Here is a 21,473-nt window from a genome sequence, read left to right as displayed (position 1 = left end):
GCCAGGTGTGTTTTTAACACAAAGACCTCATGAGGCAGTAGTCACGCTGAGCAGCCTGGCACTGTGCTGTAATCACTGGACAAACACTCCCACCATGTGGCGGCAAGAAAAGTCCTGAAGATGTATTAAATTTGAGCAGAGTCCTAGTTCCATATTTAAACATGATTCTTCTTGAAAGTCTTAGCACTTGTTTATCATTTGCATTTTGAAATTACTGGAGCAGCAGGTGTCATGGAGTGAGATTGACTATTTTGAAACCCAGTGATGCAAAAAGAGGAAGATTACCATGCATAGAGCCTAGTGAAAAACAATTAGGGGTAGTAACATTAGTATGCCAGTAGTTGTGGGAGACCATCCAGAAAATATATTATACCAATGGTAAGCTGTTATGTTTTTCTGCAGTTGCAATTCTTAACGTGTCCCCATTTGTGTGTATAATATGAATGGTCCAGTTTTCCACATTTTTTTTTCTAGGAACTATGTTACCTGTTTATCTTTTAACAGATGATTGGTAACTGTTTGCCATTCAGTGCCAGATTGATAGAGAACTCAGCTAAATCACTGCTTACAGTAAGCTGAGACTCTGTTATTGTTGTGGCAAACAGTAAATGTGATTATTGGTAAACACAGTACTTACATTACATTTACATTTGTCTTTTGGTGGGTTGCTAACACTTTTTAAACACTTTTCCCCAAGAATTAACACATACGCATAGCCCATTATACAGTACTTTGGATTATTTGAAAGACAAAAATAACATTTTTCTACCCCTTTTGGGGTGGCATTGATTATTGGTTAAAGATTCCGTTCTTTTACAAAGACCCTTGCTTATTGCAGGCAAAACAGAGGAATTACTCCCATATTTTCCTGTGTTTTTTGTTGTTGTTTGTTTTATAGGCAGGCCAGGTTTTAATGGCTTCTGCTTTGTAAGGGTTATGCAGAAATTATTCCACTGTTTAGTTATTAAGTCCATGAGGTAGTGTACCTCAAGTTTTTCCTTTGATATAGCAGACCAAGTTTGTAATGTTTTTCCTGCTGTGTTAAGCTTGAAGTTTATTCACAGGTAATAGCTGAGAAGCATCATTACCATATTACTTTAAAGGATTTTTCCAAAAATCATACACACTATAAGTTGTTACAGGGGTACTTACTAACATTAAATTTATTTTAATGTTTAATATTAACAATAACTTTAGCATCAAATCTATTAAAGGTATCTTGTTATACCATGCCTTTTATGAAGGTAATTTATTTGCTGACCAGGTATGTTCTTTATTTGCAGCTTCTTTTGTGCTGGCAGTTCTCACCTTTCCTTCTCAGTTAGGTAATTTGCATCAGCACAGGCTTGGCTTTTGGATTCAAAGCTATTAGCGGAGCTCAGAGACTCTGCTATGTACGTCAGCCAAACTGGATAGTCTCTACGGAAAAGGATAAATGAACACAAATCAGATATTAGGAATGGCAATATACAAAAACCTGTAAGAGAACACTTCAACCTCCACATGCATCTGAAGAAGTGGGTATTCACCCACGAAAGCTCATGCTCCAAAACCTCTGTTAGTCTATAAGGTGCCACAGGATTCTTTGCTGCTTTTACAGATCCAGACTAACACGGCTACCCTCTGATACTTGACTTCAACCTCCCTGGCCACACAATAGCAGATCTTAAAGTGGCCATCCTGCAGCAAAAAAACTTCAGGACCAGACTTGAAAGAGAAACTGCTGAGCTTCAGTTCATCTGCAAATTTGACACCATCAACTCAGGATTAAACAAAGACTGTGAATGGCTTGCCAACTACAAAACCAGTTTTTCCTCCCTTGGTTTTCACACCTCAACTGCTAGAACAGGGCCTCATCCTCCCTGATTGAACTAACCTCGTTATCTCTAGCTTGCTTCTTGCTTGCGTATATATACCTGCCCCTGGAAATTTCCACTACATGCATCCGACGAAGTGGGGATTCACCCACAAAAGCTCATGCTCCAAAATGTCTGTTAGTCTATAAGGTGCCACAGGATTCTTTGCTGCTTTTACAGGGAGAGAAGGACATTTTTCTTCTTTCCTTCCTCAACAGCCCCCTTCCTTGGAGAGCCCTTTGCTGGGGTCTGGGTGGAGAACAGCCATTTCTGAGGATTATTTTCACACCATGTTTGATGTTGATATATAGATTTTACAGCCAGACTAGATCACTAGGTACCTCTGCTCTGACCTGAATCGGAACAGAGTCCAGAGAATTTTACCCAGTGACTCCTACCAGGGCCGGCTTTAGGAAGTGCGGGGCCCAGTTTGAACAGTTGCGATGGGGCCCCGGCAGGGATAACTAAAACAAAAAAAACTTTTAAAAACCCCTTTCATTTCTTCCATGTATTATTTACTTTCCATGACTATATAAATAATAACAAAATTATATATTACATACATTGCATCATATATTAATTAGCTGATTTACACTTTCGTATTAGGAAAATAATTTGTTTTGATAGTTGTACAACTGATTTTCTTCACTAATGTTTATTTTATTAAAATTTATAAAATATTTCCTTAATATAAATTTGCCCTCTCTTTTCCCCCCCCAGCGCCGCCCGGTCCCATGGAAACAAACCCTCCTTCCCCAGCTCCGCCCCATCGAAACAAGGTTGAGGAGGGCGGGAAGAAACAGCACATGTGGGGTGACCAGATCACAGCAGTAAAATAGGACCTGCCCCCTCCCTGCTCAGCCCCACCATCACATCCTTCTTCACCCCCTAACCTCCCCACTTAGCTTGCTGCATCCCTCCTATTCAGTCCCCCACCCACCACTCGCCTCCTTTCACCTTCTCCCTCCCTTGCCGGAAACCCCCATGCCTGCCCCTAGAACTCCTGCTGGCTCAGTGCTTGCCTCTTTCCCCACCTGCCACTTGCCCTCTCACTTCCCCCGCAAGTATAAAGCCCCATTCAAAGACCCAGGGGTCACTATATTACTGCACACAGCAGTCAATCAATGCAGTTGTAGAGAAATCTCAGTATTATGCATTTTTGTATAACTTTTATATGACTTTGTATTGAACTTTGGTAATATGTTATAGCAGGCCCCAAAGGTAGTGTAATTAAGGTAAAAGAAAAGTGTCTTTTTGCTAGGAGTAGAATAAGATCTCCCCCCCCCTTTGTAATCAATTGTCCTGTTGAATGAATGAGATGTGAATTAGTAAGGTGTGGAAGGCACCTCCAGACAGCTGCAACCCTTGGAGAGGGGCTGGGAGCCAGACCAAGGAGCTTTGCCCTGGGCTGAGTGGGACAGAGTTTGGATGCTGGGTGCAGTCCCTGGGCTGGGGCACGAGGTGGGGTGCAGGAAGGGTGGAGGGGTGCAGGCTCTGGGAGGGAGTGCAGAGGGGTTGGTCGCAGGCTTTGGGACAGAGTTTGGGGGCTGGAGGGGGGGGCTGGGGGAAAGGGACTGCCATGTGGCTTCCTTCATCCCCTGAAGCCCCTCACCATAGCCTCAGTGGGGGATGGAGCTGCCCCTTCCCCAGTGTTTGCAGGAGTGGTGGCTGGGGGGAAACCCAGTCAAACTCTAGTTTTACTCTTTCGCTGATGGGTCACTTAAACCCCTTACAACCCCTTTCCTGCCTCTCTCACCCCCCTTTTCTACTGGGCTTGTTTGATCTTTTCAGTGGAGCCAGATGAAAACCACAAACTCCAGTGAGCAACAGGCTGGAAGACTAGACCGAACCCACCACCCAGCCTAGTCCATCCCAGAGCCCAGGACTGAGGGCAATGTCCCCCTACTCCCAGGCCACCTGCTTCCACTTATGGCCTCTCCCAGCGCTGCCAGTGATTCTGTGTGGCTGCATCAGGTGGGATTTCAAGAGGACCCCGCAAATCCCCGCTAAATTCACCCCTGGTTTATGACCACTCTGCACCAAGAGCACCTTCCCTCCCTGCCCTAGTGCTGCTGGATGGCTAGAAAGCTGAGCTGGGCATTTGACTGATCTAGAATATTATCATGTCCCTCCCCAAACCCCCTTAATAGCCACACAGCTTTGGGGGGGGCTATTAACCCCCCCCCAAGCTGGTCTATTTTATTGTTGCAGGGCAAATGAAGGAGCCATAGTTTAACGGAAATATTCAGCCCCTACAGCGGCCTTGCAGCAGGGAAAGCAGAGTGGATGGGAAGGGAACTGGTTTAGATAGGAGCCCTAGTCCCCTTCCTTTGCAAAATAATTTGGAGAGGGGAATCAGATCACGCCTTGCCTCAGTTTCCCCTTCTGCAGGGGATGGGGGGGAGATAAAAGTCTCAGCCTGCCATGCCGTGTTGCAGACCTTTCACATTCTCCCCTCTTGATTATTTGATTTCCACCTACAAACCTCCCTCTCTCTCTCTCTGACCTGGTCCAAGTGTCCTACCCTTATGAACTCTCAGCCTAGCTGCAAGTGCTCTATCCTTAGAAACCCTAACCTTAAGGTGGGAAGCCCTGCCCATAGGAACCCTAACTCTAACCCCAAGTGCCCTACTCTTATGAACTCTCACTAAGTTCCAGCTCGGGGCTTTTTCCCTGGTGTTGCCGGCAGATAACTGCCTGAGGCCAAGCAACAGCGGGAGGGTCCGTTGCCTGGTGTGCCGCGCCAATAAACACAACAGGGTGGAGAAGCAAACAACCAAATTTATTTGAGCTCAAATAAGGTGCCAGGGAGAAATAACAATCTCAGATTCTGCACATCTAAAACAAGCAGTTTTTTCCTTTTATATTCCAGTTGTTTATTACAAAACTTTTTTGCTGACTAGCTGATTTCTTACTCCCCCCTCCTTTCCCATCCAGCTGCAGTATCTTCTCTCATTCAATCTTTTGACTTCCACCTTCCTCCCCCCCTCTGCTGCTGAGACAAGTGTACAGTATCTTAAAACGACCTTGAGCGTGTTTTAGCCGAGCTTCAATGTATTACAGCAGAGAACTGGCTGTTACAACCGAAAACTAACTGCTAACACTACATTTTACAGCTCTTAACATATTAGGTTACACTAGGTTACACAAAGTGTTTAACATGGAGGAACATTGGTTCATTAAGGCCTACAGCAGAAGGGCTTCATTGACACTTGTGGTTTACCACCCTTCCGAGTTACCTAGATTTATGCCTAGTGTCACCAACAACTCCCTCCTTTGAGAATACTCAACAAACTTTTGGCTGAGTGTTCTCACATTTAAAGGATAACATGTGATTAAGCTCTAGGGAGCTGAAGTGCTTTACAGCAAGCAAGCAAGAGAAGAGTAACGATACACAACACCACACCAGTGAGCAGGAGGTGAACAATACCTTCCCTTAGTTCTTCCAGGTTGAGCAACCAGCGCCAGGGGGGATCAGAAATAGTAGGTTTCCTTTCCTGGGCCTTCCACTGTTCAAAAGCCTGTTTGGCTGACAGGATGTGCTTGTTAATATCCTGTGCGCTTTCTGGGACATAAGTACAGTATTCATTCCCTATAAGGGCGCACACCCCGCCCTGGGAAGCCACACTTCCACCCAGGAAGTGTCCTCGTATGTCTCCATGATCACAGATCAGATGGTATTCCTGATGCATCTGTAAGGGCAGTGGGCTAAGTCTGGTACTCAAGATTACTCCAAATGGCCATCAGCTGGTCATTCAGGAAATCCTGAATTTCCGAATGTGCTAGATCCCACTGCAATGCCTTTCCAGCCTCAGTGATATTTAATACCATTTTTTCTTGGTGTAGTACTATAATACACCTGTTATTTAACTATTTTCAGGTACTTTTAAAAGGTATTCCCATTAATAGCATGCATTATTAGTCACTGGAATGGTTTCAATATGGGTAAAATTTCTAGTAGCAGAACAAACTTGTTGGGTACTTGTTATTTAAAATCCAATTAGAGAGAGCTATATATGCTGAAGGATTTATCCAAAACACAGGGCGCAGCCTGTAGAATAAACCCCAAAATCCATTTAATACCACATTTCCAAAGATGGGTCCCACAAATGTTCTTCCACCAGTGTATAATTCTTTGTTTTTTCACCAGGGTCAGTTCTTAAGGTCCTTTCTAGTCAGGAATTTCTGGACTTTGGTAATTTCAGTGGAGCGAGTGTTTCTTCTTCTTTCCGAAAACAGTCGTGGTTCAGCATACTACAGGGCAGAGGTTACTAGCATTACTAACCTTGTAATGGTTTTGATCCTTCTAGAAAAATTCGAAGGCACAGTAGGTCTGTCAGTGGATAAGGGAGAGGTTACTAGTATGTTACCTTGTACTTTTTCCCTGCTGTCCAAAAGGCACAGTGGAGCTAGAAGGTGAAATAGGCTAATCATCAGTAGGAGAATTCTCCCAATGTGGAGGGGTCTTTTTGCAGTGAGACTCTTGGGTCCAAGCAGTCAGTCTTTGGCACTTCACAGTGGTATTGGTAGTCAGCAGGACTTAAGAGCCTTTCCAGGGTGGAGCCAAGGCAGTCTTTCGTCGGTGGACCTTTACATCAATTCCGTCTCCTGGTTCCAAGGAGTGGCAGGGCTGCTAGGGTCTTTGGGTAGCGCTTCTTTACCTGTGAGAAAAGAAACCTAACACATTTTATTAGTGCCTAGCAGTGTTTTGCAGATCTCATAGCTGTGTGGGCAAATTCAAGCCCTCCTTTTCCTGGTTGTTAGCCAAGTCTTAACTGTGAGCAGTGTCCTTGAATGGAGTCAGTGTCTTATTTATAGCCTGCGCTTGCTAGCTAATTTTTTTTCCTGTTAACTTATTCTGTGCTTTGTTCTTTTTTTTTTTTTGTCTTTTTTTAACCTGCAAAGGAAACTTCCACTTTTTACTTATACACCTTTTTCCCAACAATGAAGACATAAATATTGTCATTATACAGTACATTAGTCTTATTATTTAATGTATGCCACACACACTTTTTTACTAAAATAACCTTATTACAGAGCTTTGGAGCAACAAGCCAGGACAAGCACACCCACTTTGAGGAGTTCATTCAATTTAACCTCTAGTCCAATAGCTTCCCACCATCCCCAGCCCTCTGGCTAGAAATCTGAGGTAGCCAGAAGGATCCCATGTACAATATAGGGAGTAGGTTAACTTTTCATGTCCTTGCTTTCAAAGACTGTTGGTATGCAAATTTTAACAACAATTAACAGTTTGACCAATGAAGTTTCTTTTCCTTACTTAAGGAAATGCATTAGACTTTAGTATATCACATTCTTCTGATTTATCCAAACACTTCGTATTCCAAGTTGAACAAAACAAATATCTGCATTTTAATTTAACCTTTTTGTTTAATTTTAAACTAGACTATTTTATAAAAATATTAAACACAACAATTCCGGCCACAAGACAAACACCACAAGACAGAACATAGAACACAAAACATAATTTCTATTGTGCCAGTAAATGCATGGTACGTTGAATGCTGTTTAGCTGGCATCAGTTTTCTCTGATTATCTGAAAGACAAAAAAATCCAGAGGTCTACCCATCCCTTCTGGGCAGACAATCATCACTTAAAATATACAAATACCCCTGTTGACTTCAGGCAAAACAAAGGAATTACCCCATTTTTTTTGTATTTGTTTTATAGGCAGCCCAGGTTTTCAATTACATAACACTGTAAACATTCTTCAGCTAATTTAACTAAATTGTTCATAGCCAAACCAAATGATTGCAATCCAATAATTCCTTTGCCTGAATTTATTTACAAACATTTCACAGACACCAAAAACCTTTTTTCTTTAGCATTTTCACAAAGTTCAACTGCTGTTCCCTCCAGCAACTACAGAGTTAACTTCTCACTCTCCCTTAAATCACTTGCATGTCTCCCAACAGCCACTTTTATTAACTTAAATCACCATTCCAAGTAAGTCCTGGGTATTTGAAATCCCCATGCTTACACTTACTGACTCCTTCCTTCCACTACACCCTTAAAGTTTTCCAACCTGTTTTCCAATCTCTCTGTCTGTTGTCTGCCTGCCTGGGCCTGATCCTGCTTTTCTTGCTGAACTGGCCCTTCCATGGGCACCAATTTGTTCCACTACCAGTTTAGCTAGGAGGGTGGGTTTCTCAACTAGCCCCCACCCCTCCTGGTCTCTTCCCTTAAACATTCTTACTTACAAGACTACCCAAGTCCTCCTTCACGAGGCTTGTCACCTGGACAAAAACACATGGCCCATTGGGCAAAGGCCATTTACTTAACATACAATCCAAACCCCTTTAGAGGATTTTACCTAGAGACCCATCCATCTGTCTGCTGACACTTAAACAGAAAAGAGAATTACACAGAGCAGAGGAACTTACAGTCTAAGCCAGACTTTCCCACTTCTATACACTGACCGCTACAGGGGACGGGACAGAAGGATCTCAATTCAACCTCAGAGCTTTCTCGCACGCATGGCTTCCACTCCGAGGAATTACGAACGAGAGGTTCAGTTCCGCCCACACTCCTAACGTCCAAATGAACAGAGCAGAAAAACAATAGTAACCAGTTAAACAGAACAGAACCAAAACCAGATAGCGTTTCCTTATCCTATCAGGGCTCACTTTTACTCATGCAGTTCTCAACATATAACACCAACAGTACCAAGCAAAGCAAACATAAAATAACAAGGGTAAAACAAATAGATGGTGTAAGTTCTGCAGGGCTTCCCCCTTCTTAATTGCTCACCAAACTGTGACAAATTTCTGTTACCAATCTGTCCCTCGTGTCAGGTGATCAGGCTGACACGACAGGATCGTTGGGGGAAGATAAAGAAAACACACCATATAACTGAATTTTAAAGCTTCATTAATAAAATAATAAAACAACAATGGAGAGTGTTGGGAACACTCCCACATCACTCAGGAAAACATTAATGCCCCAAGCCCCTTTCATACCCACACACGTACGTCCAGACTGGCCACTTCTGTGTATAATGTTCAGAGGAGGGGGAGAGGAAGGAATTTTCCTCCAGGGCGGATTGGCAGGGGCTCTGAAGGTTTTTCGCCTTCCCCTGCAGCATGGGGCACGGGTCGCTTGCTGGTGGATTCTCTGCAGCTTGAGGTCTTCAAACCAATTTTGAGGATTTCAATAACTCGGTCCTGGGTTAGGGGTTGTTATAAAAGTGGATGGGTGTGGTTCTGTGGCCTGCCTTGTGCAGGAGGTCAGACTAGATGATCATATTGGTCCCTTCTGACCTATGAGTCTATGAGTCTATGAGGTGGACAGGAGATTATCCTGTATACAGCTTGCTTCCGCTCTTGGGAGGGCTGTTCTCTTACACCCTGGAATCTCCTGCAGTGTCTCTTTCAGAGATTCCAGTCCAGGTCGGCTGCCTGTGGCTTCTTTGGTGTCACCAAGCCACCAAGCCACACCTGCTCCGGGGTCACAAAGGCACACTGTTAGATCTTACTGGATAGTTAAGCTTTGCAAATGTAATCTCAGTTCTCTAACTTGTATTGCCTTTGGTTCACCTCTGTCTATATTTTTTTCACAGCCAGCTGGGGCTGAAAGCAGCCCCTCCCTGCACCAAGCACAGTCCGCGCCAATTCCTGACCCTGAACGCAGAGCAACCCTCCGTCTTCTTTCATCCCTGGGCCAAGATGATTTTTAAATTAACCCGTTTCTTTCCTCAATAGACAAATTTGCTCACACTGTGTCAGGGTTTTTTGGTGATTAAACGCTCCTCTTCGATGTATGATCTCATCTAGATTGAAGTACCTTCTAGTGGGCATTGTTTAGATGGATTTTCACGCATGTAAATATTCCAATTCTCTAAATACCTGCAGGTTGATGAACCATAATGTACGTACATGTAATATGCTGGGGTACTCTTAGGGGGTAAGATGGAATGTTTAGACTGTCCCCCCCCCATTTTCCACTTACACACACAGGGAGGTCCCCTGTCCGCGCTAGCAGCTCATAAACTAAGGATCTCTCCCTACAGGGTACTCACACAGGAGAGGTTAACAAGGACGCCACGACCCTCCTACACCTCCCTTCAGCAAAGAGCATCGGCTAGTCTCTGGGAGATGGCGCCGCTTACTCTGCTTGCATCCAGTGAGATGATCAGACTGTCAGTAGCCCACACGGAAAGGAAAGGGGGAGGGAAGATGGGTTCACATGCTCCTAGACCCAGGTAGCTTCCTCACCGGACGATGCCAGGACGAGTCAGCCCAGCATGGGTCGGACCTCCTAAAGATCCACTAGTTACCGGGCTTGCGTTAGAGTAGTCCTGGTCACGAGCTTTTGCTTCACAGGGTACTCTGGGCGTCTTTCGGTAACAGTCACTCATACTGGCCCCCCCCCCTTTTTTTTTAGCAGCTACAACAGGGAGAGAGTGCACTAGGACATAGGGTCTCCCCTTTCTAGACACGTCCCTCCTTTGTCCCTGAACTATCTCTAACCTGCTTTTGGATCCTTGCACTCTGCCAGACGGGGAAGAAAAGACGGTTACTCACCTTTGTAACTGTTGTTCTTCGAGATGTGTTGCTCATATCCATTCCAGGTAGGTGTATGCGCTGCGCGTGCACGTCTGCCGGAAACTTTTTACCCTAGCAACTCCAGTGGGCCGGCAGGTCGCCCCCTAGAGTGGCGCCACTATGGCACTAGATATATACCCCTGCCGGCCCGCCCGCTCCTCAATTCCTTCTTGCCGGCTACTCCGACAGTGGGGAAGGAGGGCGGGTGTGGAATGGATATGAGCAACACATCTCGAAGAACAACAGTTACAAAGGTGAGTAACCGTCTTTTCTTCTTCGAGTGATTGCTCATATCCATTCCAGGTAGGTGATTCCCAAGCCTTACCTAGGCGGTGGGGTCAGAGTGAGAAGTCGCGGCCTGGAGCACTGCCGAACCAAAGGCCGCATCATCTCTGGACTGCTGGACCAGGGCGTAATGGGAAGCGAATGTATGGACCGATGACCAGGTCGCCGCCCTACAGATCTCTTGGATCGGGACGCGGGCGAGGAAAGCCAGCGATGACGCCTGTGCTCTGGTGGAGTGAGCAGTCACACGGCCCATCGGAACTTGGGCCAGGTCGTAGCAGGTCCTGATGCAGGAGGTAACCCATGAAGATAACCTTTGGGAGGAAATCGGCAGCCCCTTGACCAGGTCTGCTACTGCCACAAATAACTGGGGGGACTTGCGGAAGGGTTTGGTCCTGTCCACATAAAATGCTAGTGCTCGACGGACATCTAGCGAGTGAAGCTGCTGCTCCCTACGTGACGAATGGGGCTTGGGAAAGAAGACTGGGAGGAAAATCTCTTGGTTCACATGGAAAGCTGAGACCACCTTGGGAAGAAAGGCAGGGTGAGGTCTCAGCTGTACCTTGTCTTTGTGGAAGACGGTATACGGTGGGTCCACCATGAGGGCCCTCCGCTCTGACACTCGTCCAACTGAGGTAATGGCCACAAGGAAGGCGGTCTTCCATGAGAGGTAGAGCAGGGAGCAAGTAGCTAATGGCTCGAATGGAGGGGCCATGAGCCGAGTCACGACCAGATTGAGGTCCCATGAAGGGGCCGGAGGGCGAATTTGCCGATAGAGCTGCTCCAGCCCCTTCAGGAATCTCGCCACCATAGGGTGAGAGAAGACCGAACAGCCGTCCACTCCAGGATGAAACGCAGAGATGGAGGCTAGGTGTACTCGGAGGGATGACAGTGCCAGACCCTGGGTCTTAAGGGACCAGATATAGTCTAAAAGAGTGGTGGCGGGAGTCTCCGTAGGACGAAGAGCTTTCTCTGAACACCAGCAGGAGAAACGCTTCCACTTAGCTGTGTAAGTAGCTCTGGTGGAAGGCTTCCTGCTGCCCATGAGAACCTCGTGAACCGGGGTGGAACATCGCAACTCAGAGTCTGTCAACCACGCAGGAGCCATGCCGTCAGGTGAAGAGACGGAAGGTCTGGGTGACAGAGCCTGCCGTGGTCCTGAGTGATCAGGTCCCGATGAAGGGGCAGGGTAACTGGGTTGGCTACTGAGAGGTCCAGCAACATGGGATACCAGTGCTTTCTGGCCCATGCTGGAGCTATGAGGATCACCCGGGCTCTGTCTCTGTGCACCTTGATGAGAACTCTGTGAATCAGCGGGATGGGCGGGAAAGCATAACACAGGTGGGCTGTCCATGGGATCAGGAATGCATCCGCTAGAGACCCTGGCTCCCGACCCTGGAAGGAGCAGAATGTTAGACACTTCCTGTTCACCCTGGACGCGAAGAGGTCCACCCGGGGACGACCCCACCTCTGGAAGAGTGAGAGGGCGACGTCCGGACGGAGGGACCACTCGTGTGAAAAGACGGTTACTCACCTTTGTAACTGTTGTTCTTCGAGATGTGTTGCTCACATCCATTCCAGTTAGGTGTGCGCGCCGCGCGTGCACGTTCATCGGAAGCTTTTTACCCTAGCAACTCCAGTGGGCCGGCAGGTCGCCCCCTGGAGTGGCGCCGCCATGGCGCTCAATATATATCCCTGCCGGCCCACTCGCTCCTCAGTTCCTTCTTGCCGGCTACTCCGACAGTGGGGAAGGAGGGCGGGTGTGGAATGGATGTGAGCAACACATCTCGAAGAACAACAGTTACAAAGGTGAGTAACCGTCTTTTCTTCTTCGAGTGATTGCTCACATCCATTCCAGTTAGGTGAATCCCAAGCCATACCTAGGCGGTGGGGTCGGAGTGAGAAGTCGCGGCATGGAGCACTGCAGATCCGAAGGCCGCGTCCTCTCTTGACTGCTGGACCAGGGCGTAGTGGGAAGCAAAGGTGTGGACCGATGACCAGGTCGCCGCCCGACAGATTTCCTGGATGGGTACACGGGCGACGAAAGCCAGCGACGACGCCTGCGCCCTGGTAGAATGCGCAGTCACCCGGCCCGTAGGGACGTGGGCCAAGTCATAGCAGGTCCTGATACAGGACGTTACCCATGAGGACAACCTCTGGGAGGAGATAGGAAGCCCCTTCATGCGGTACGCTACTGCCACGAAAAGCTGGGGGGATTTGCGGAAGGGCTTGGTCCTCTCCACATAGAACGCGAGAGCCCTACGGACATAAAGCGAGTGGAGCTGCTGCTCCCTGCCTGAGGAGTGAGGTTTCGGGAAAAAAACCGGAAGGAATATCTCTTGGTTGATGTGGAAGGACGAGACTACCTTGGGGAGGAAGGCAGGGTGTGGCCTCAGCTGCACCTTATCTGTGTGGAAGACTGTATACGGGGGGTCTACCACAAGAGCCCGGAGTTCCGACACCCGCCTAGCTGAGGTGATAGCTACTAAAAAGGCAGTCTTCCAAGAGAGGTAAAGCAGGGAGCAAGTAGCTAACGGCTCAAAGGGGGGCCCCATGAGCCGAGACAACACCAGGTTAAGATCCCAGGTTGGAGCAGGGAGTCGGACGTTAGGGTATAAACGTTCTAGCCCCTTAAGGAATCTAGACACCGTCGGGTGAGAAAAAACAGAGCGACCATCCCCACCCGGGTGAAAGGTGGAGATAGCTGCCAGGTGGACTCGCAACGACGATATCGCCAGACCCTGTTGTTTGAGGGACCAAACGTAGTCTAAGATATTGGCCACCGAAACTTCCATAGGGCGGAGGTCTCTCTCCACGCACCAACAGGAGAAACGCTTCCACTTGGCCGAGTATGTCGCTCTCGTGGAAGGCTTCCTGCTGCCCAAAAGCACCTCCCTCACCGGTGTGGAGCAGCGCAGCTCAGAGCCGGTCAGCCACGCAGGAACCACGCCGCTAGGTGCAGCGACTGCAGGTCCGGGTGACAGAGAGTCCCGTGCTCCTGGGTAATCAGGTCCGGGTGAAGGGGCAGGGGAACTGGGTCGGCTATGGCCAGGTCCAGCAGCATGGGGTACCAATGCTGCCTGGGCCATGCCGGGGCTACCATGATCACGCGAGCCCTGTCCCTGCGCACCTTCAGAAGGACCTTGTGAACCAGAGGAAACGGGAGAAACGCGTAGTACAAGTGGGTCGTCCACGGAATAAGGAAGGCATCCGCTATCGACCCGGGCTCCCTGCCCTGAAAGGAGCAGAACGCCTGGCACTTCTTGTTCCCCCCGGACGCGAAGAGGTCCATACGGGGATAACCCCACCTCTGGAAGATGGAGAGGGCGACATCCGGGCGAAGGGACCACTCGTGCGATAGGAAGGATCTGCTCAAGCGATCCGCCAGCGTGTTCCGTACTCCGGGGAGGAAGGAAGCCGTGAGATGAATGGAATGGGCTACACAAAAGTCCCAGAGTCGCATCGCCTCGTGACACAGGGGAGAGGATCTGGTGCCGCCCTGCTTGTTGATATAGTACATGGTCATCGTGTTGTCGATAAACACCGCGACACAACGACCTCGAAGCTGGTGGCAGAACGTCTGACAAGCAAGGCGGACCGCTCTCAACTCCCGCATGTTGATGTGCAACCTCACCTCCTGCGGGGACCACAGGCCCTGCGTTCTCAGGGTTCCCAGGTGGGCCCCCCAGCCGAGATCTGAGGCATCCGTTGTCAGGGACACCGAGGGCTGAGGTGGGTGGAAAGGGAGCCCCGCACACACTACGGCCTGGTCTAGCCACCAGTCGAGAGAATCTAACACCCCTTGGGGGATCGTGATCAGCATGTCTAGCGGCTGCCTTGCCGGCCGGTAATGCTCGATGAGCCACAACTGGAGGGGCCTCATGCGGAGCCGAGCATAACCGGTCACAAACGTGCATGCTGCCATGTGGCCTAACAGGGTTAGACATGTCCGCACTGAAGTCAAGGGGGCTGCCCGTAGTCGTTGAACGATCGCCGACAATGCCTGGAACCTCGGCAACGGCAGAAGAGCCCTAGCCACGGTGGCGTCCAGGACGGCCCCGATGAACTCCACCCTCTGCGTGGGGATCAGGGTGGACTTGTCCATGTTGATCAAGAGGCCCAAAGTAGCAAACAGGCCGGTGATCACGCAGACATGGCTGCAAACTTGCAGTTCCGACGTGCCCCGGATTAACCAATCGTCTAGGTAAGGGAACACGTGGATACGACTGCGCCGAAGATGTGCCACAACAACTGCCATGCATTTTGTAAATACCCTCGGGGCCGTAGAAAGACCAAATGGGAGGACTGCAAATTGGTAGTGAAGGGAGCCCACCACGAAATGAAGGAAACATCTGTGGTGTGGCCAAATGGCAATGTGAAAATAAGCGTCCTGCATGTCGAGGGCGGCGTACCAGTCTCCCGGATCCAGGGATGGGATAATGGTCCCCAGGGATACCATGCGGAACTTCAACTTCACCAGGTATTTGTTGAGCTCTCGCAGGTCAAGGATAGGCCTGAGGCCTCCCTTGGCCTTGGGGATCAGAAAGTAACGGGAATAAAACCCCTTGCCTTTCTCGTTTTCCGGAACCGCCTCTATAGCTCCTTTGCTGAGGAGCGCCTGTACCTCCTGCCAAAGGAATTGCTCGTGAGAGGGGTCCCTGAAGAGGGACGAGGAAGAGGGGAGGGAAGGAGGAAACGATATAAACTGCAGGCGGTATCCTGTCTGCACCGTGCGTAAGACCCAGCGGTCCGATGTTATTTGGGTCCACGCCGGGAGGAAAAACGAAAGGCGGTTGGAAAACGGGGGGGAAGGATCCGTGGGGGAAACTGTTACTGCACCCTCGGGCGCACCTTCAAAATGAAGGCTTGGGTCCAGGCGGGGGCTTAGAGGAGCCTTGATTCTGCCCCCCTTGGTTCCCCGAATGCCTGCGCCTTCCATTCCTGCCACGGCGCCTATTAAGGTCCTGCCGTTGGCGGAACTGGGGATATGGCCTGCGCTGCTGTTGCTGCTGTGGCCGGAAGGGTCTGCGCTGCGTTCCCGGTGTGTGCATCCCGAGGGAGCGCATAATGACCCGATTGTCCTTTAGACTCTTAAGTCTGGGATCTGTCTTCTCCGAAAACAGGCCCTGGCCTTCGAACGGGAGGTCCTGGATGGTATGTTGGAGCTCCGGAGGAAGGCCAGAGACCTGCAGCCAGGAGATACGGCGCATCGTTACCCCCGAAGCGAGGGTGCGGGCAGCCGAGTCTGCAGCATCCAAAGAAGCTTGCTGTGATGTACGCGCAACCTTCTTGCCCTCATCTGGGATGGCTGCAAATTCTTGGCGGGCGTCTTGTTGCAGCAGCTCTTTAAATTTGTCCGCTGCCACCCATGAGTTGAAAGCGTACCTGCTGAGCAGGGCTTGTTGGTTCGAAACCCTGAGCTGCAGCGCCTCAGCCGAGTATACTTTGCGTCCAAGGAGGTCCATACGCCTGGCCTCCCTGGATTTGGGGGCTGGAGCTTCCTGCCCATGACGCTCTCTGTCATTTACCGACTGTACCACCAGGGAACACGGTGTCGGGTGGATATGGAGGTACTCATAGCCTTTAGAGGGGGCCATGTACTTCCTCTCGACGCCCCTCGCCGTAGGGGGGATGGAGGCCGGTGACTGCCAGATGGTATTGGCATTGGCCTGGATCGTCCTTATGAAGGGTAGGGCGACCCTGGTGGGAGCATCCGAGGAGAGGATGGTGACAATTGGATCCTCGATCTCCGAGACCTCCTCGGCTTGTAGGCTCAGATTCTGAGCTACTCGCCTGAGGAGGTCTTGGTGTGCCCTGAGATCCAGCGGGGGGGGGCTACTGGAGGAGGTGCCAGCCACCGCTTCATCAGGGGAGGAGGATGAGGAGACCCCCGGCAAGAAAGTGTCCAATGGAGGGTCCCCCTCGGCCCTCGCCTCTGTCTCAGGAGCCAGAGCGGAGTCTTGCTGCTTGGACCCTTCCTCTCCATCCGGGGAGGGAGGGGGTACTCCATTATCCCCTTCCTCTCCATCCGGGGAGGGAGGGGGGCGAGACAACGAGGCTTCCGGCACCCTGTGCTCCGCCGTCGCAGGCCTAGCAGGAAGCTGTTGGGGGCCCTGGGCTTGATGGTATGCCCATGGGGTCCAAAACCCCCACTGCTGCGGGCCTTGGTCTTGTTGTGGCGGGTCTGAAAAGAGCGCCGCCTGCCGGTCGGTGCCCAGCGCATACCCGCTGTCCGTTTGTGAAGAGACCGACGGCTGCCTAGAAGGCCACGGCGGGGCCGACCCTGGCTGGTAAGGTTCTGCGCGGGTCGGCAGCGACGATCTTCTCGGTGCCGGGGATCGGTACCGGGAGTCATAGCGGTGCCGGGATCGGGACCGGGACCGGGTTCTGTCTCAGTGCCGGGATCTGGACCGGTACTGGCCGCCGCTTCGGTGCCGGGATCGGGACCGGGACCTGCCACCAACGCGGTGCCAGGAGGTCGACCGGGACCGGGACCTGCCACCAGCTCGGTGCCGGGAGGTCGACCGGTGCGGCGAGTGACGGCGGGACTGGCTCCTGGAGTCACGGTGCCGGTATCGGCGGCTGGAGTCAGACCGCGACCGTCTGGAGGTCGAGCGGAGCCGCGAGTGCGACCGGTACCGCCGAGGGGAGCGGTGCCGGGACTGCGAGCGGCGATGAGATCTTGACCTGCCGTGACGTCGGGACCTGGACCGCGAGCGCGAGTCCCGAGACGGTGCCGACATCATGGGCTTGCCTCTAGATGCGACCCGCACCGGAGGTACCGGGGGTGGCAGCTGAGTAGGCTCTGTCAAGGCAATAAGGTCCTGTGCCGAGGCGAAGGTCTCCGGCGTGGATGGGACCAAAATCTCAACCCCAGATCTCATGGGGGAGCTTGGCGGCACCGGACTCGACGGACCCGCAGGGCCCGGAGTCGACGGTGCCGGCGGCGCCGCGGCCGATGTTGAGGCCGGGCGCTCCAGTCGGGTCTGCCTGGCTGGAGTAGCAGACGCTGACAGTCTTGGTTCTGCACCCGGTGCCGGAGAAGGTCGGTGCCGGGGAGTCTTTCCGGTGCCAGTGCGATCCGGTGCCGGCGCCGATATCACGGCCTGCGAAGCAGCCGGGTCAAGTGCCACCTCCATAAGGAGAGTCCGGAGTCTTTGGTCTCTCTCCTTTTTTGTCCTGGGCTTAAAAGCCTTGCAGATGCGGCACTTGTCCAATCTGTGCGATTCCCCCAGGCACTTCAGGCACGCGTCGTGGGGGTCGCTGGTAGGCATAGGCTTTTTACAGGCCGCACACTGCTTAAAGCCCGGCGAACCAGGCATGAGCCTGGTGCCGGGTGCCGGGAAGGGCTACAGCTCCCAGCTAACAACTATTTACAACCTATTTACACTTAATTACTTACTAACTAACTTAACGATCTAACTAACAACTATAACAATAACGAGAGATAACAAGGAGAGCTAGGGACGTGGAGGACAGCTATGCCGCGCTCCACAGTTCCAACGACTGACACGGCGGTAAAAAGGAACTGAGGAGCGGGTGGGCCGGCAGGGATATATATTGAGCGCCATGGCGGCGCCACTCCAGGGGGCGACCTGCCGGCCCACTGGAGTTGCTAGGGTAAAAAGTTTCCGACGAACGTGCACGCGCGGCGCGCACACCTAACTGGAATGGATGTGAGCAATCACTCAAAGAAGAACGGAAGGATCTGCTCAGCCGATCCGCCAGGGTGTTCCGCACTCCCAGGAGATAGGAGGCGGAAAGGTGAATCGAATGGGCTATGCAAAACTCCCAGAGACATATTGCCTCGAAACAGAGTGGAGAGGACCTGGTGCTGCCCTGCTTGTTGATGTAAAACATGGTCGTTGTGTTGTCGGTGAAGACCGCGACACAATGACCTTGAAGGAGATGGACAAACGCTTGACAAGCAAGGCGGACCGCCCTCAACTCCCGTACGTTGATATGGAGGTTGATCTCTTGTGGTGTCCACAAGCCCTGGGTTCTCTGGGTGCCGCAGTGAGCCCCCCATCCCAGATTGGAGGCGTCCGTGGTCAGGGATGCCGAAGGCTGGGGCGGATGGAATGGAAGCCCCGCACAGACTACCGATTGGTCCAGCCACCATCGAAGAGAGTCCAGCACACTCTGAGGGACGGTGACGACCGTGTCCAACGACTGTCTGGCCGGCAGATACTGCGCAATGAGCCATGATTGAAGAGGTCTCATGCGGAGTCGAGCATATGCTGTTACAAACGTGCAGGCTGCCATGTGGCTTAGGAGTGCCAGGCACTTTTGTAGAGAGGTCATCGGGGCCGCTCGCAAACGTAGAATGATGTCCGACAAGGACTGGAACCTGGGCAAGGGTAACAAGGCCCTGGCCAGGGTAGAATCTAGAACGGCCCCGATAAACTCTATCCGCTGCATGGGAAGTAGAGTAGACTTGTCCACATTGATTACGAGGCCCAGGGTCGCAAAGAGGGTGCTGATCCTGTCGACATGGTCGTGGACCAGTAGCTCCGACGTGCCTCGGATCAGCCAGTCGTCCAAGTAGGGGAAGACGTGGATGCGGCAACGTCGAAGATGCGCGACAACGACTGCCATGCATTTTGTAAAGACTCTCGGGGCCGTAGAGAGGCCAAACGGAAGGACCGCAAATTGGTATTGTTGGCGGTAGGCCACGAAGCGGAGGAAACGCCTGTGTTGGGGGGCAATCGAGATATGAAAGTAGGCGTCCTGCATATCGAGGGCGGCGTACCAGTCTCCGGGATCCAGGGAAGGGATGATGGTTCCAAGGGATACCATACGGAACTTCAACTTCACGATATACTTGTTGAGTTCCCGCAGGTCGAGAATGGGCCTGAGGCCGCCCTTGGATTTGGGGATTAGAAAGTAACGGGAATAAAACCCTTTGCCCTTCTCGTTGTCCGGAACCGCCTCTATGGCTCCCTTGGCAAGGAGCGCGTGCACGTCCTGACGGAGGAATTGCTCGTGAGAGGAGTCCCTGAAGAGAGACGGGGAATGTGGGTGGGAGGGTGGAGGCGAAGAAAACTGCAGGCGATAACCGGCCTGCACCATACGCAAGACCCAACGGTCTGACGTTATTTGGGTCCACGCCAGGAGGAAAAAGGAAAGGCGGTTGGAAAACTGCAGGGAAGGATCCGGAGGGGAAACTGGTACTGCGCCCCCGGGCACACCTTCAAAATGAAGGTTTAGGTCCTGGAGGGGCCTTGGTGGAGCCTTGGTTCTGCCCCGTTTGCCCACCAGACTGCCTGCGGTGGTTGTTCCTGCCTCGGCGCCTCGAAAGGTCCTGCCGTGGGCGGAACTGAGGGTACGGCCGCCGCTGCTGCTGCTGGTTTTGCTGCCTGAACGGCCTACGTTGTGTGGCCGGGGTATGCATGCCCAGCAACCTTATGATGACCCTGTTGTCTGTTAGATCCTTCAATCTAGGGTCTGTTTTATCTGAAAACAGGCCCTGGCCTTCGAAGGGGAGGTCCTGGATTGTGTGCTGGAGCTCAGGCGGAAGGCCAGAGACCTGCAGCCAAGAAATCCGGCGCATCGTAAGCCCCGAAGCTAGGGTCCGAGCGGCCGAGTCAGCAGCATCAAGGGAGGCCTGTAGCGATGTTCTTGCTACTTTCTTGCCCTCGTCCAGGATGGTGGAAAATTCCTGCCGTGCATCCTGGGGCAAGAGCTCCACAAACTTCCCCGCCGCTACCCAGGAATTGAAGGAGTAGCGGCTGAGGAGGGCCTGTTGGTTTGAGACCCGGAGCTGCAGCGCCCCCGCCGAATAGACCTTGCGGCCCAGGAGGTCCATCCGCCTCACCTCCTTCGACTTGGGCGCTGGGGCCTCTTGCCCATGGCGCTCCCTGTCGTTCACCGACTGGACCACCAACGAGCAGGGGGTCGGGTGAACATATAAGTATTCATAGCCCTTTGAGGGGGCCATGTACTTTCGCTCCACCCCTCTAGCCGTCGGAGGGATGGAGGCCGGTGACTGCCAGATGTTAGTGGCATTAGTCTGGATCGTTTTTATGAAGGGCAGGGCCAGCCTGGCGGGAGCATCGGATGAAAGGATGCTCACCACTGGGTCCTCAACTTCCGACACCTCCTCCGCCTGCAAGTTCAGGTTCTGTGCCACTCGGCAGAGGAGGTCCTGGTGCGCCCTCAAATCCAGTGGGGGGGGGCTGGAGGACGAGGTGCCCGCCACTGCCTCATCCGGAGACGAGGACGAGGAGGCCCCCGGCAACAAGGTGTCCACGGAGGGTTCCGTGAGGGGCTGCACCTCCGTTTCCGGAGGGAGCTCTGGGTCCCGGTGAGTACCGTCCGTCTCCGGGGAGTGAGGGGGTCTAGACGCCGCCGCTTCCGGTGGTCTGCGCTCCGCCATAGGGCGGGGGGTAATGTGTTGTGGACCCTGGGCCTGAGAGTATGCCCATGGGGTCCAAAACCCCCACTGTGGAGGCCCTCGTTCTTATGGCGGAGGGTCTTTGAACAGGGCCGCGTGCCTGTCCTGTGCCATGGCACAGACACTGTCAGTGTGGGAGGAAACCGACGGCTCCCGAGAAGGCCAGGGGGGCGCCGAGCTTGGTTGATATGCAGCCCTATGCGCCGTGACTGACGCTCCCCTCGGTGCCGAGGCTCGGTGCCGCGACCCACATTGGTACCGGGATCGGGACCGGGAATGGCGTGATGATCTGTGCCGAGATCCCGACCGGGAGCGGGAGCGATGACGGTGCCGGGAGCGGGACCGCGACCTTCTGTGAATGCGGTGCCGGGCCGG

General features: G+C 52.0%; 1 protein-coding gene across 1 annotated transcript in view; it reads right to left on the bottom strand.

The window, feature by feature from the left end:
- Positions 1-21,080, bottom strand: part of LOC127030055 (nck-associated protein 1-like) — an 83,279-nt gene extending 62,199 nt beyond the window's left edge. The window contains exons 1-3 of the mRNA XM_050915964.1: positions 20,897-21,080; positions 19,157-19,293; positions 18,806-18,892 (exon numbers count right to left, since the gene is read on the bottom strand). Coding sequence (XP_050771921.1) covers positions 18,806-18,892; positions 19,157-19,293; positions 20,897-21,080 — 408 coding nt within the window. The remainder of the gene's footprint in view (positions 1-18,805; positions 18,893-19,156; positions 19,294-20,896) is intronic.
- Between the last annotated feature and the right edge of the window lie 393 nt (positions 21,081-21,473).

This window comes from Gopherus flavomarginatus, chromosome 10 (genome assembly GCF_025201925.1).
Source record: "Gopherus flavomarginatus isolate rGopFla2 chromosome 10, rGopFla2.mat.asm, whole genome shotgun sequence".
Taxonomy (NCBI): Eukaryota; Metazoa; Chordata; order Testudines; family Testudinidae; genus Gopherus; species Gopherus flavomarginatus.
Note: the sequence above shows the minus strand (reverse complement) of the source record. Positions and strands in the feature narration are given on the sequence as shown.